This window comes from Pieris brassicae, chromosome Z (genome assembly GCF_905147105.1).
Source record: "Pieris brassicae chromosome Z, ilPieBrab1.1, whole genome shotgun sequence".
NCBI classification, from domain to species: domain Eukaryota; kingdom Metazoa; phylum Arthropoda; class Insecta; order Lepidoptera; family Pieridae; genus Pieris; species Pieris brassicae.
In genome coordinates this window covers 7,974,372-7,990,974 of record NC_059680.1, presented here as the reverse complement: position 1 = coordinate 7,990,974, position 16,603 = coordinate 7,974,372, and the positions used below count along the sequence as shown (strand labels likewise).

The following is a 16,603-nucleotide window of genomic DNA, read 5'->3' as shown; positions in this document are numbered from 1 at the left end:
CTGCATTACAGGTACACTACCATAGGGACCAAACTTTTTAAATTTATTTTAATTTTTTATTTATCAATTTTTAATAATTATTGACTCTGTAAGTTAAAATGTTGTAAAGACAGTACATTTGTGTTTTGGAAATAAATCGACGCCCTTAGATTAATTAATTTAAGATTAACATAAACTGGGCGGGAGTACTAGTTCACGCTAAGTTTAGATTATGAATCTCATCTAAAATGTTAAAGGTGACTGAATTGTAAGTTCCGCGCACGTTCATGTTTGATTTAATTGTCAAGTTAAGACAATTAAATCAAAGTAAGCGGCATATTTTTCTTTTTAAGATTTAGTTATTATTTATCCCATATATTATGATATTGTTTTAAAGATTTATTTTTGACATTATCAAATCATACAACTGAACAGCTTAAAGCATTATTATATTTATTTGTCAAAAACCGATAATCCTCAATATGTGATCGCCTCACACTCCAATGCATTTTCCGTATGTTGCATAATATATCTCGAGGACTTAAATGAGCATTCATAAAAATAACGACAGTCAGCCGTGCCGACCCATAACTAAATAGTCGCACGCGTCGTCACATGTTCTGTTATTAAGAGCTCTCAAATGTGAATAGCACTGGCTTTTGCTACGTTCAATACAACCCATAATTATTTTAAAACATTTAGCAATGCTCTTCAATACTCTATTTGAATATTAAATATTACAGATAATTATATAAAATTCTCGCGTCTCAATGTTCGTTCCCCGCTCGTATATTTTGTTTTTATTTTTTTATGATACAGCTTAATTGTCATCCCTCTACAATCAACCCCTATTTTTTATTATAGTAGATAGGTTGTTTGGTTTGAACTAAAAAAATGTTTCCTGGAAATAATATACATGGCAAAACAACGTTTGTCGGGTCACATAGTTTACTATAACAAATGTTCCGAAAAAAATCAGAGAAAATCAAGTTATAGGTTTCAACATATTGTTGCGTGCGTTGCATTGTTTTAAACAATTAGGTGTCTGATCCTCACCTATACTAACAAAAGCCTACAATCGTACACGTCCACAACGCCACAGTAAGCCACAGCCATGTATATAACAAAAAGAAAACAATAAATGTCCTCCATCTCTGACCTTTTATTAAAATGAAGTAACTGCTTAATTAAAAACAGTATTACATTACAAAATATCAGGCTATCATGATTACAATCACCTATGAATAATAAACTCGATGGGGTCGAATGTACCATGCGTATCCAATTTTAGCGCATGTCGTCTCGCTCCCAATTTGTGGTGACAACCGTGGAGCATTTTGATTTTTCTCATCAATCGAATACATACAAGGGGTTGATATGTGGATATAGATATAGTTCAGTAGTCGTTACTAATTGGTAACATTGTTATTGGCATATCTATACTAATATTAAGGTTTGATTTTTGGATGTCTTTTAAAAAATCCATTATCACTGAGTAACATAGTCCATTCATTTCCAATATATATATAAATGACTAGCCGTTTGAAGCCGGTACATGCCACTATATATATAATAATAAGTGTCTCTACAACGCAAATTGACGACCAGATATCTTAATATAATTGGTATTACGCGTTATAATTCAGAAGTTATGAGTTTCCTTAGTTTAGAGTTAGTATTATTTCAAATTTAGAATATCAAAATAAAATACTCCTCGGTAGTCCATTGTATTTCGATCGGTTCCGGAGAGCGATCCGAACGCGCACTAACTCAATGGGTGGAGTAACTAATTTGTTACGGTACCAGATTAACGATTAATGAACATAGTCTCGTGAGAATCATGGGGTTCCATCGATACTGAATTAAGCCAACTTATAAAAATTACGCGATTCTAAGTGTATTTAATCAACAAATAAATAAAATGTATCAAGATACATTTGTGTACATTTAAGTTAATTTCAGAATATTGCCATAGATTATTTTGACTCGTTTTTGTGATCTGTTTCTATGATTTGTAGATCAACCTGCCTTGGTGCACATTTGACTAATGCATTTTATTTATTAAAAAGTATTATTATATTCTTATTAACAATTTCACATCACAGAATGCAGCTCTAGACCTGTTTAATTTTATATTTTTTTTTCTTGACTGAAAAATAGGTATGTCGTCTGTGTATGGTACGCATCGATTTTTGCATCATAAGTATTATAACGTTTATTCAAGATGTTTTCTTTACCGTATAGCGTTTAACCTAATATAAGGATGTAAATTTAGGATAAAACGAAATATCAAATTCTAATCAAAAATTCAAAATAGATTATGATTTTTGAATATTAAATAGTCAAGATAAGAAAACAATCAGACGGATTTTTAACTAGCAGATCCCTTTATCTCCACCCCAAGCATGTTTTATTGACCGAGACAGAGTTAACAAAATTAATGGTTTAAATTTCTACACCAGTAATGAATACATAGGAGGGACTAAATAAATCATAGTAACGTTGCATTTTGGACGATGCTGTTTTCAGCAGGCTTGCCCAAGCTATAAACTTTAAGCGACGAGATCCCACGTGATCTATAAGAAATCGGAAAGACGAAGAACAACCTTTAATTTGATAATTAAGGATACTATGATTGTTTAGTGTTATTTTTTTACTTATACAGATACTGTATACTAGATATAGATATAAAAGGTGTACAAGCTATCAGAAATTTAAAGAAAATCTTAATGCCCTTTTATAGAATTCAAAGATTCTCTAATTTTAAGGGTCTACATAAAGCACAGGTTCATCAGGTTCCATTGTTATAAAGGAAAGATCTATAATTTCATAACAGTAAATTTGTCTGAGTATTAAACATTTGAAAATAAAAAAGTCGTATAAGATCGCTACTGCTTATAATTTAATCTGTGACCAGAAAAGCGACACGCGCGCCGGATGTGAGCGCCGAGCGCGTGCGACGATGCTAATGTTCAATGGAACGTACGGAGGCGCACTTGAAACATTTTTATTGTAGCCAGCGCGAGGGGCTGAACGATCATTGTTCAACCCCTGTACGTTTGAAGAAACCAACTTATGTATATGCACAAATTTTCGGAAAGCCCTACAGGATTTTATATACCCTTTTGAATAGTCTCAGAAATTCTGACCATGAAACAGAGTTATGATTAGTGTAAAATTAAAAATAATGGCAGACAGTTTATTGCCAAATCGTCTCGCCCGCTGTACGACCTTGATTTGAGAATATTTAAGATCTTCCTTTTGGTGATATACCTTAAAATATGGTTTCTTCTTCCTCATCCATATTATATGTGAAGTCGTAGTAAGTAAGTAGTAGTTTGCTGCGATTGTAGTGACCATCAATCGCAATTATATAATTGCAACAGGTCATTTTTGGACTCTGCTGATAGAAACTCTTTTTGTAACAGCGAAATCAACCTATGAAAAATTTGATTATGACACACGATGACTTACGATGAAATTTAATTTTTTAAGACTTTTTATGTGTTAAATTTAAGATATTATATTATTATTTCAACCACAATGTCTAATAAAGATTACTATAAGCGATGGCTACAATTAAAAGAGCAGATACAAAAAACGTCATTGGAAGATGATCGTCTACAAGAATTAGCTGTGAGCTCCATCGGTATTAAACCACAAGCTACGGCTGTAGAAATAGTAGCGCGTGTCTATTGCAAATATTGTGAAATATACAATAAATTATGTGATTGTTATGATCAAATGGAGCAAGTGCAAAGAAGGCCGTATATAAGAACGATAATTGATGCCATAACCTGCAGGCTGTTTGAGTTGAAATTATCGTTAGAAGAAGTTGAAGCATTTGAATTTACATATTCAGATAATGCACTTCAACAATTGCTTATGGTTCCTCAGGATATTGAAATCATGTGCCCATTTCATTATCCGTTTGAAATAAGAGAACAGGAAATGCAATACATAATCGACGAAATATTAGCCGGGAACCGAATTGGTGATCCAACCCCAACACCATCAGAAATAGAAAGGAAAGAAGAAAAAAGATTAGAAGAAGAAGCTAGAGCACGAGAAGAAAAAGAAGCTGAGATGAAAAGGCGCATGGCAATGGGTGAAGAACTATCTGATGCTGCATCATCAGTGCAGCTCTCTCCAAAAGAACTAGAAGAAATGAGATTATTAGCTGAATATAATGGCCACATAAACAACATACAACGAATGGAAAGGTCGCGTTATTTGATTAGAGAAAAGACAAAGAAGTACAACAAAGATGAAAACTTATACTTAGACCTCGCTGGAACGAAAAAACCTCCAGCTCGTGAATCCTTGCGAATACGTGCTGCTTTACTAATACAAAGTATATGTAGAAAATTTATGGAGATAAAGCGCTACCGTAAAAGAGACAACAAGCTAAAAAATAAACTAGGTATGATTATTCCATCATGGTCTCCCCCGTCACAAAAAATACAATTAGAAAAAGTAAAAGAAGACAGAAGAACTTTTAGGAAGAAATACTACATAAAGTGGTTAGAAGCAAACATGAAAGAAAATGCTCGAGTTTTAAGGCTGCGAGAAGGAAAAATTATGGAGGATATTTCTGATGAAATTCGTCAATGGCTCCGTGAATGGTATTCGGAAGTCCGAATCTTTGACGAATTTCCTTATCCTGATGAAGGAGGTTCGATTTTAATTGTAAAAGGAGAAACGTTTACCATTGAAGAATATATTGAATGGAGATTAGAAGAAGATAAAAGACTTAAAGCAGAAGCCGGTAGTCCTAAATCAAAGGAACAAATTAAAGCAGAGAAATTAGCAGCCAGGGAAGAAAAAAAAAGATTACAAGCAGACGCAAAAATAAAAGAAGCAAAACGATTACTTGATTATAAAAAATCTCGTCTTAATCCAGAAGGAGACCCCGGTATTTATTTAAGAATAGGAACTGCTCTAGAATCTGTGCATGAAGCATGGGATCTTTATCAAAATCAATGGAAAGAATATGATACAACAGATGCACCAGAAGAAATATTAAAAGGATTTATTAAACAACTAATAACAGACGACGCTTACCAAGATATTCAGTTGAAACTTAGGCCAATAGTTGATGATATGATGCGATTGGAGTTGAATTTACTTAAAAACTCTTTGAAAGTCGACTATCTGAAAGCGGGGATTGCGAAGCCTCCTCAAAGCAAGAAACGAAAAAAACCTAAAAAAATTAAGCCTCCGAAGCCTGACAAAATACCACCAGCTCGCATGTTTCAGATGTTAGTCGATGAAGGTATTGTAAGGAAATATCCAAGAACAACTTTAGAAGACTACTGGGGCGATAGAAATTATGCGGCTGCAGATATGAGGGCTGTGCTTTGGACACCTTCTTTTCCACCCAGCTGTATAGGTGATGTCAAAGAATTGGTAAAAGTCCGTTGTATACTGACAATGGGTTCTTCGTGTCCAAAATCAGTTAGGTCTCAGCTTCTTGTCGGTCCTAAAGGATCGGGTAAGAGAACTTTAGTCTATGCAATAGCAACCGAAACTAATGCAATTCTGATAGATCTATCCCCCATGAACGTGTACGATAAATTCCCGGGGCCTAAAAACTTAAAAACAATGTTTCAACTGGTAAATAGAATTAGTAAATTAATGCAACCCACCGTTATATTAGTAGATGACGCGGATAAACTCTTTTATAAAAAAGTTCCGAAAGAAGAAAAAATCTTCGATCCAACACGACTATCTAAGGACTTTTTCAAAGAAGTTTTAAAACCAATTCAAGCTGATGATAAAATACTAGTATTGGGGACAGCTTCTGAACCTTGGCTTGCGAAAAATCCGCTAATGTATAAAGTGTTTCCTTCGACAATATTATTACCTCGATCCGATTACGGAAGTATCTCTTTTGTACTAACAAATATGTTAATGAAATACCACGGCATGGACAGAGAGTTTAATGTTCATAGTGCAGCTCAAGCGCTAAGAGGCTATGACATCAATACAATAAGAAAGGGCGTCGATTCTCTGTTGTGTGGAAAAAGAGTTGCTGAATTATATCACAGACCCTTAGATCCTGTGGAAGTTGTTGACGCTGTTTTAGATTATGAGGGTGGGGTATTTACAGGTGTTGATGATTACGAAATGTATAAAGAATGGTATATATCTTATTCACCTTGGGGTACAAGGTATTTGGACTATATGCAAATGCTAGAATCACAATTGACCTACAAACTGAAAGCTGAAAAGAAGAAAAACTGATTTAAAATAATTCCTTGTATTTGAGTTACATAATATGTGGTTATAACTTGCTATTGAAACTGTTAAGATGTTCCATTTCCCAACTACATTTATGAATTATAAAATCACTAACGACACCTTTTAATAAAAATCGTATGGGTAAGCAGTATTATTATTTGGGTGGGTTGTGTTGAGGGCCTTTATAATCATAGTTGCAACGCATTACGTTAGATGGCATTGATTTCAACTAGTAGGGGTGAGCCTTCATGGTTTATGAGTTTTCGTTAGACACCCGTCAGAGGGCGGTTAAGAAGGATATGAATAGATAAAAGTAATTTCTATTTAAAATTATAATTGATGGTAGTCTAGTTTAGATAAATTTTTCTATGTAATTTAATTCATGTTGTTTCTATTAATTGTTACGTAATGAATTTTTATTATTGATAAACTTGTGGGGTTAATATAGCCAGTAGGATTGATAGAGAGAATACAAAATGTATTTGTAATTTAAATTAAACTAAAACAAGCTATATAATAAAGTGCACTATTTAAAAATGGTATAATAGTAAATTTATCAAAATGTAAATTATAGTGTTTACTTATAAAGCGTGAGTTAAATGTAATCAGGACTCGATTAGTGGTGTGAGGGTATAAAAGAGACATCATTGTATGCGCGTTCGGAAGCTCCCTGAACCTAACACCCCAGGGGATACGGAAATGGCGGTGAGGAGGAGACACGAGGTTCCGGCGCTACTAGTCAGAGCCAACTATTGTTCGAGCACCTACGACCCACATTTGGCATACTTATTTACTACCTGTGCTTACGACGGACAGATTTGTAACATTTACAATGACATTAGCATCTTCAATCGTATGCAGTTAGAAATTAAAGCATTTTTACCCTATAGGTTTTTTCAAAATAAAGATATATGTCAAATTATTAGATATACATCTAAAGAATATAAATAATAGTGGTTAAAAAAGAGTCACTAGTGAATTAAAACTAAAAAATACAGCTAAGTGAATAATTAAATTTGAAAAATATATTTTTCTCAATAGATATAATCCAAATAATTATGTCTTACATTCTTTATACACATCCTGCATCTATACATACCATACCTGAACTTTCACAGCATCAGGTTTGTAATAAAATTTAACAACGCTTTATCGTATTATTTCCTATATAAAAAAGAATTTGAGAGCTGTCTGTATGGACTTCACAGACTTATAGCTGTTTCACAGACTTATAGCTACTTTATAGCACAATACATCCATTGGTAGACCAGCGTTAATGACATTCACAGCCTATGAATAATTAAAAAACATCATTAATTTATTTCATGAAACACGGATGGTATATTAGGCATATAAGCGAATAAAAAAGCCAATCGTGATTTCTAAATTGCTATCTACCAATAACCGTTAATAGGACGACGACGGTAACATCTAATTCGCGCCTCTCCCTCTGCCTCGCGCTCTGCACTCTAAGCTTATTTCCGGAGTGCCGCCTGTTTGTATTAATTTTAAATTAAACACGGATAAGCCGAGTCGACTGCACGTTTGTAGACAACTATATGAATTTCAGATTCAATTATATTTTATGCTTTTGGTTGATACCTATTAAATATTCGCATCAAATGAACAGAAAATAGGTTGTAGGATAGATGAGGGTCTTATGTAGTTTTGTCTCAATGGATTCCGATGTATTCCATATTAAAACTATATATTATATAGTTGAACGAGAAATGTTATAGAAACTTTGGGCTCTGCTCCGATAACAAAAGCTCTGTTTATACAGCGATTACAAATCAAATCGATCAAATTTATATTTAAATACTAACTACTTCTAGATTTATAACAGCACAAGAATAATGAACATTAAGCAATATATTTAGTATTTATTATAAAGGATATTCATCCTAATATACATAACTATACTTTTAACATTTTTTGTTCTACAAAAGTATAAGGTACAGGTAGTATTTATAGTTTTATTGTTCTACTCATTACTCCACAGACTAGTAACTAAAAAAATATGAACCTAATTTTTTTTTAAATTTAATGATATATAGGTACATATTTTGAATGTAAACTTATCAAATTAGAGGAACACAACAGATTTAATTGCTTGTAGAAGAAATACCATCTCGATATTTAATAATTACATATCCAAATCATTTTTTATTATGCTAATGAGTTCAAGACGCCTCGGCCTATGGCTACGTCCCAATGTGCGACCGCAATATCTTGTTTACTGAGCTAAGACTGCGGGGTGGCAACGTACCGGAAACGCGCGGCGTGGCAACCGCGCGACAGCATCGATCACGACTCACACATATACAATTAAGTTACTACTATGACACGCAACACGCACACAAAGTTAATCTCGTAGCTGCCGCGTAGCTTTTACGTAGCACCTCTGAAACCTTTGGTAATAATAAGTTTTCACCTATATTATTTATACCTAACCCTATACATAGTAACTGAAAATTTTAATTTATCCATTACTTGAATATTAATATCATAAGTGAACTTTTTATAAGATCTAAATCTTAGATTTTCTATTAACATGACATCAATATTCATACCATAACGTTATTGTAATTAACATTGTAGTTAGCGAATAAATCACCAGACGAGTAATTATTGTTATCTCCTAAATAAAACATTTGCTGCCGGTTATTAAAATTCTAGCCTAAGATACATCAAAAATTGTGATATAACTAAAAATACATGGTCTCAATAAAAAATATTCGCGTCAGAATAAGAACACATGAAACATTTTTCATTAGGTACGAAATGTCAAATACTGCTGAATTCAGTGCAGATTCGATATCACTAAGTCAAAGGCTATTTTAACAGCGCTGTGAAAACAGATTTTTCATTTCGCGTTGGGGGTTATTTTTCTCATTCCCGACGAATTGATTGCGCCAGATGGTGTTTGACTTTTACAAAATGAAGGAACAGCTTTCATTAATTTTGCTTTTGACGTTTGATTCAAACAAACAAATGTAAGTAAGACAATGTTGCTCCTTCAAAAAAAAACATTATTAATATACAGTTTTATTTCGAAGAAGCAATGATTAAAACTAAAATTAATTAGGTTTTTTTTATTTTACTTTCAACTATTTAGGTACAAAAACATTACCATATTTATATATGCGCAATAAGCACTTGCTCGTTTGCCAAGAATATTATTAACTATTAGTCTCAAAGAACGCGCGGCAAAAACTGAAGAATTCTTTCTTATGAAAGAAAAAGAATCATAGGTATAGATGCAATCTGAGGCCTTCTGAAAACGACGGGTTAATTTCCAATCTTTCACCCGCACTGTACCGCTTTATCGATTTCGAAAAATGTTACCCTAGTAAGAAATTTAAAAGTTTTATACTCCATCGTTTTGAAGTCTAATTTGACATACTATTTCCATTTTGCGCTAGGTCGCGATCATGATTGTTAGCCTTTGTTCAGCGCAAAGATACTTTTTTTTCGTAAGCTTAACATAAATAGAATTCAAATTCAAAATCTATATAATTGAGATCATTTAAATACATGGCCTTTAATGATGGTCCTGCGTGCAATTTCCGGTAAAATTATAATTGTATATTACTATTACTCAGAAATATTGTCAAAAAAATACGAAATAGCCAAAATATGCCAATAACGGATGTTATCTATTTTCTATTTTAACAGTATTGTAGTTGTAGATGGTCACAGCTTGATTTGATCTATATAGATAAAGTAATACAGTGTCTATGTCGATAGAATACTACTAACCTTTTTTAGTTCGAATGACGTTCTAAGGGAATACTTAAACTTTGACAAATTAAAAATGTGTACAACAACCAGTGTAATTAAAACAAAGGCAGTGACGGTAGCAATTGATATAATTAATGAAAAAAGAACAATGTACAACAAAGGACAGACGGTTCTATTGTTCGTTGAAAAATATGGCCGAAAAAAACATGTGATGATGGAAAATTACTCTCGCGCCAAATAAAACGCGAAAGATAAATAATATGTTATAGAGAAAGATTACATAAACATTAAAATGAATATTTCGTTCATCTAAGACACTGTATAACTATTATATATGTTATTACAATAATAGATAAAGGAAGGATGGACTATTGAATAATAGTCCATCAGAATATTTTACTTTTTGAAAAATCTTAAGATATTCCCTTTTAAAAATCTAATTAACATCGATACTTTGTGAATCGTTGTTTTAAATCGTTGGTCCGAAGTGAATAAACATGTTTTATTATGCAACATTTCTTTCTTAATATATATCATCCATGAGATAGACAGATTATTATTATTTTATCTGTATTATATATAAAATATACCTTGAATTGAATATATCTCCAGGAACAATCATAGTATGTACAACTTTAATTAATAAAAAAATAAATAAGTATAACGAAAATGCCTTAGCCATAGAGGGCTATGCTAACACGGGGTGCGTAGAGTCATAATTAACACCAAATTAGCTGTAATTGATTGGTATTTAAGTATTTTGTACTTGTACATTAAAAATAGAATCAGAATGTTAGTGAATATTCTAAAAGGCTTAGTGTAGTAATGTTTATAAGACGTGAAGTAAGATTACAAAGTTTATACTTGAAAGAATATCAGGAAAATCTGATCATGAATGAAAAATTGTCGAAAGGGGATAATTTAACTATACTTATAATATTCAATGGTTTATAAGCCTAGTACTACACCTCAAACTAATGTACGTTATATATATATATAACGTACATTAGTTTATTAGTTTATTTAGTACATTATGTATATATATATAATGAAAAAATATTCATAACATTATATACCTGTCTAGGAATCTATCTGTAATCAATTATTCAAACGACCTCACAACCGGTGTGAGTGTGCCACCCTTGCAAGGAGAGCTTATTAAATTTCTACCGTAGAGTTCGATTGTTCTCTCAAAAGTTGGATAGTCAGAACAAAAAGCAAACTGTAAAATGGTACAAAGCATTCAATTTTCGCCAAACCATCGACGGATAAGCTCGCTAACAGGCTGTCGCGGCCCACAAAGCCTCCTGATTACCAGCGCCGTCGGAGTACCTCGTCATTAACTCCCACCTCTGTTTATTTTTCTCAGATAAAGATTAGCTGTAGAGTTTTACTATTGGCGGCGCAGTTACTGGAAAAGGTAGGGGGCTGGTTAGGGGCGGGCTTTCGCTAACGCCCGCCCCTAAGTAACGAATGTCGTCGAGTGCAGATGTTAGTTGAACGTGTCGGTACCGCGATGCGTGACGTACTTAAAATGCCGTCTACAATCTAACTCACGCCATGCTTGACATCAAAGGTTCAGCCGACTATTTAAGTCGGTCGGGAACGTTTACCAACTTCTCGATGCTTTTCGGTGAATATATTTTATTATTTGTGAGTGCGATGTGAAGTGGTGTGTGTCCTTGGTTGCTTGAATTAGAATTTTTGTATACATAGATATTATATTCGGAAACCTACATCATCCCTCATTACGAGGAATACAGATCTGATTTCATTCAAACTTTTTTACTGGCTAAAACCTTCTTCGATCTAATGTCAGGCGATTGTATTATATATATAACTTTGATTGAATGGTGTAGACTACAGATTAAAGGAATAGACCTTATAATCTACATACGAACATTTGTAATTCTACCTAAAATATTATAGTACTATGAAGCCCCCCTTTTTCAGGTTTTACTTTTGATACAATATTCACACAGATACCGTTTCCATGCTCTAAAAGACCGGCGGTGTGGTGTTAATATCACATGTATAACATATATATATTATTATGACTGTTATTATATTATTAGCACGTACACTCGATCAAACGGCTTCATATAAGTATATAAATTTTGCTGCTATTGAAATACGAATACTCTACAAACACAAGTGTGCGTGATCAGAATCAAATAATTATGTGCATACTCGGGTGGGTATGCCTAAATCTTCATAAAGAAATCGGCTATATACTAGCTTCATAATTACTATGTACAATTAGACGGAGAATTAGTAGAATTTGGTGAGAAGACGGAATATCTTAATGTTTTCTATTACTGAATTACATATTACACGTGTTATAGAAAGTACTCAGTCAAATGTTTTTAATTCAATTTAACGCACAAGTAATGTACGAGTTTAAGTATATGTGAGTTTACTAAAGATTACTAATATACTTATAAGATTAATCATATCCTAATCTGCTCAATCGTGACTTTAGTAATATTTGTTTTACTGATTCTTTTGTATTGCATCGCAATTCATGAATTCGTGATTTATTATGGATTTATCTTTCGTTTTTAGTTTATTTTATTACATTTTTTATTATTATAGAATAAGGTTAAAGGTTAATTTGTTTTCTATATTTTTTAATAAGATTTGGTTATGAAGTGTACTTTACTCATCATATTTTTTTAGTTTTTTTTCCTTACTAGGGTTGCCTGGAACAGATTGCTTGTTAGCTATAAAGCCGCCCGTTGCATCCCATATAAGTTTTATATATTATTTGAATTGATTTTCTATAAATGTAACGAAGCATAAAAATAAATAAATTACATATCGGTGTATGTTTATGCACTGTTTTGTGATTCAATTTGCCCTATAATGCCTACTACCAGAAATACACCGAAATATTATCAAAGGGGCATACACTTAAACTTTATAATTATCTGTAGGATTAATTTCGGTGTTGCGTTGCTCACCGGCTTAAGAGTACTAAGCTGGCACTAAGCACATTCACAACGTGGCAACATGAAAGCACTAAATGGCAGGGATTTTAAGGCAGTTGGAAGACCAATTTAGCACTTGAGACACCCCAGCTCACTAACGATACAAGAGCCATCTTCTTTTAATTACACTGCTTTAAGGATAGCGCGTGAGTGGCGAATTTTACACCATCCTTGCTTTTGATTTTCACTTTACATAATAATAACAATATCTAACGAATTAGTGTTTTAAAAAAAATCCTCTTTAACTCTTTTTTAGGGTTTTTGTTAGTTTTTCTTAGTATTAGTCGTTTATTTAAGCAGTGTTAACCTCTCGAAGATTTTACATAGGTTTGTTATTAATAGTTTGAATTGTCGCAAACGCGTTTGAAATTTTTCCTACTTTCTGGTTCGATTGCAGAAAATAATATATAATAAGGGCTGATGGTGTTTCATCGGTTACACATGTAAAACATGGACATGTACTTGAAAATGGAGAATTTCAAATAAATTTAGAGAACCAAGTCACCAGACCATTTTTTCTATGAAATGTAATGTTGATTGGGAATTTACCATATAGAATTAATATTAGAAGCTTTGTTTTTGTTTAGTTGCAATTCTATCAGTAATGTCACATATAATATGGGAAATATCATTCCCATGAGACTAATAATTTATTCTAGCCATAAAATTGTTGGCATTTGTAAATATAACAGTACCATTGTTAGGAGTGTCTCCGGGCAGATTTCCGCCGGCCGTCAGTTTCCAGTGTAGCTAAACTTATGAAAAGCTGATTTTTGCCTATAAAAGAGTTATTGGAATATTATATGTTTCATGAAATTTAAATAATAAATTAGAGCTAGCTTGGCTTGAAGCTTTTTGTGTAGTACCTTCAGCCTTTTGCCGACCTCTTCAACATTAATCGTTATATTTACGTTACATAAACACAAAATTTGTACACCTAAACCATATTCAGGTGTCACTTATTGGTACAAACTAATTTTAGTTCAGTAGTTTTTGGCCGGGTACTTCATTTTATACTTTGTAAGAATTCTAGTTACTTTCTATATTCAAAGCTGGATAGATTCTGTAAGGTTAATTATATGAAAATATTTAATTGTTTCCCTTCACCTTTTTTAGTTTATCTGCTGAGTCCATAGTACTATTCAACACGCTAGTATAGAGATAGATTTTTCAATACAATTCCAGACTGTGATCACGGTTTCACTTTCTTTATTACTCACAGTGGTGTTATTGACTTTGGTTGTGAATATAGACAGTCAATAAGAAAGTAGAATCGCAGATTCTTAGCATTTGTTCCTAGTTGTGCGTACAAATTCTTCTCCTTCCCTTTCATCTCTTTCTGTTTAATTAGTTTAGGCTCTTTTAAAAAGAGACGCATATTGTCCATAGCTAAAACTGGCCTAAGACTGAAGATTTCGTTGTAAATAATAAGGGAGGTAGTCTACATGGCAAGAATATTTTGGCTTGATATAATATTATGATGTAAGCCTTTGTATTATTGCGGTATAAAAAGTTTCTCGTATCCTGTATGAAAAGCTCCACAAGAGAGGACTATTCAGTTTCTTGGATTTTACATTATTTGTTACGTGTTCAATCGGCGGCAAGGGCAAAGGCGATTCAAAAGTGTTTCACGTAGTTTATTGATTTTATTTTATCTTGCGGGTGAAAGTTTTTGATACCTCGAGGGAAGTTCATAAACTAACATGTTTCTTTTCAAATTACAACCACGTTGATTTCCATGTTTGATCAACCATTCCAATTGCCCGCTTTGGCCTAATTCACGAAATTCATTTACAAAACAGTTAATATAAAATTTAGGTTCATTAACGAAGCGTGACTATAAATATAGACTTGGGGTTGACCTCTGACCATGGCGTTACGGATCAGAAACACCCTGAGTATTGGGGTGGGAGCGAAAGCTACATATAAAAACTTTATAATATAGGCTAATCACTAAACGATTTTTATAATACAGTGTAAACACTATATTGCGACGCTCATGGGACTGCGGTATTTTCGGGCCTTATAGCGACAGATAATTTACATTGTAATAATAATAAATATCAATTTTCAAATTCATATATTTGTATTAATTTTGAATTTGAATTATTTATTCATTTAGGAAACAAAACAGATACATCTCTAAAAGTATAAAATAAAAAAGCAAACATAAAATTAACACATTCGATATACCGACAAAAAATTTCACTGATAAAATGGTTCCTAACACCTATATGATCTTGTAAACCATAGTTATTTTTATTTTTACATATAGTTATAGACAAACCTACAAAAGTCAAATAGATTGACATGTAGTGTAATGAATCAATAAATAATGAATCAAAACAATATATGTAAAATTGTTTTGATTAATTGTTATCAAGTTTTCTTCATTATTTTCTTGGCGTTACCCTATATTGATTTTGGCCTCAGACGGCATGCTTTTATTTGGTTTTATATACACGTTCGTGATGAGACAGAAGTCTCATAACAACATCTCACTGTTTAAGATATCCGATTACACGAGTTTGCCTTAACCGTACGTAAAACGTATGAGCAAGAAATGTCGGGTTCCTAACTATTTACAACTTTTATTATAAGCGTATTTAAAAGAAAACACTAATAATATTCAATGGATACATAATTTGTCAATTTTGTATCGTATAAAAAATATCGTGATATTAACACAAGTAAGATGAGGCTGAGGTATGTTCATGAGTGCCTATTCTATCCTATTCTGATCCATATGTATGATAACGCCATGGTCAGTGTTCAATCCCAAGGCTATAATATAGTCAAACTTCCTACATCAACCTAAATTTACGCAACCAGGTAAGGTGAGCCTTAAGAATCTAAAGTACCTATAATCAACTTTAAAGAAACGCATTTTCAAGTAAAACAAAATAATAATAGAAATATTAAGATTGTATTACTCTATTAAGTATATTTGCGACTTATGCCTAAAAGCTTGACCGCTATTATCAATCTATTATCTCATACCTGTCAATATCCATTTATAATAAATATTAAATTTGTTAAACGTGATTTTTTTTATTGCTCTGACACAATAATTTTATAAGAAATAGTGTCTTGTAATTTAAAAATAAAATAAATTTATTGGGATAATAATAATCCATTTCTATCTACTATATACAAGGACGATTTTTAAGACTCCGTAAACCATAATCATTGGTGTTGAGTTACATATATTATAAATTATTGAGAATTTGGTAAAGAATATGAGAGATTAAGCACCTGGATACAGCAGCAGCCTAAGGAATTTGTTGACATAATAATAAATTGTATTTTGCTATATTTCAGATGCATCTTACAAAAGCTCATGGTCAACACATGCAACGACACAGGGTTCACAAGGTGAGTTTGTGCATTTCCTTATTCCGTCCAAGTAAAATATGTCTTTGAATATAAAAACATAACTTGAGAAATAAAATATTTTATGCATTTATAGTGATAGTTTAAAAAATCCTAATACATTAAATGTAATATTTGCATTGTTATTATATGAGATAATATAAGATAAAGTAAATATAATATATGTAACAATAATCATTATGCAAAAACGGTATTTTATTTTGATTCCACATTCTTGTTTTTGTCATTACTCACTCTTCTGTTTGCGGTCCTTT

At 32.4% G+C, this 16,603-nt stretch overlaps 2 protein-coding genes across 2 annotated transcripts in view; both read left to right on the top strand.

Moving 5' to 3' along the window:
* LOC123718837 (DNA-binding protein D-ETS-3-like) overlaps positions 1-16,603 on the top strand; it is a 56,309-nt gene that overhangs the window by 11,090 nt on the left and 28,616 nt on the right. The window contains exon 4 of the mRNA XM_045675751.1: positions 16,278-16,331. Within this exon, the coding sequence (XP_045531707.1) occupies positions 16,278-16,331 (54 nt within the window). The remainder of the gene's footprint in view (positions 1-16,277; positions 16,332-16,603) is intronic.
* LOC123718836 (dynein regulatory complex protein 11-like) lies at positions 3,466-6,353 on the top strand. Its single transcript, XM_045675748.1, has one exon. The coding sequence runs from the start codon at positions 3,523-3,525 to the stop codon at positions 6,223-6,225; it is 2,703 nt and encodes a 900-aa protein (XP_045531704.1). The 5' UTR covers positions 3,466-3,522; the 3' UTR covers positions 6,226-6,353.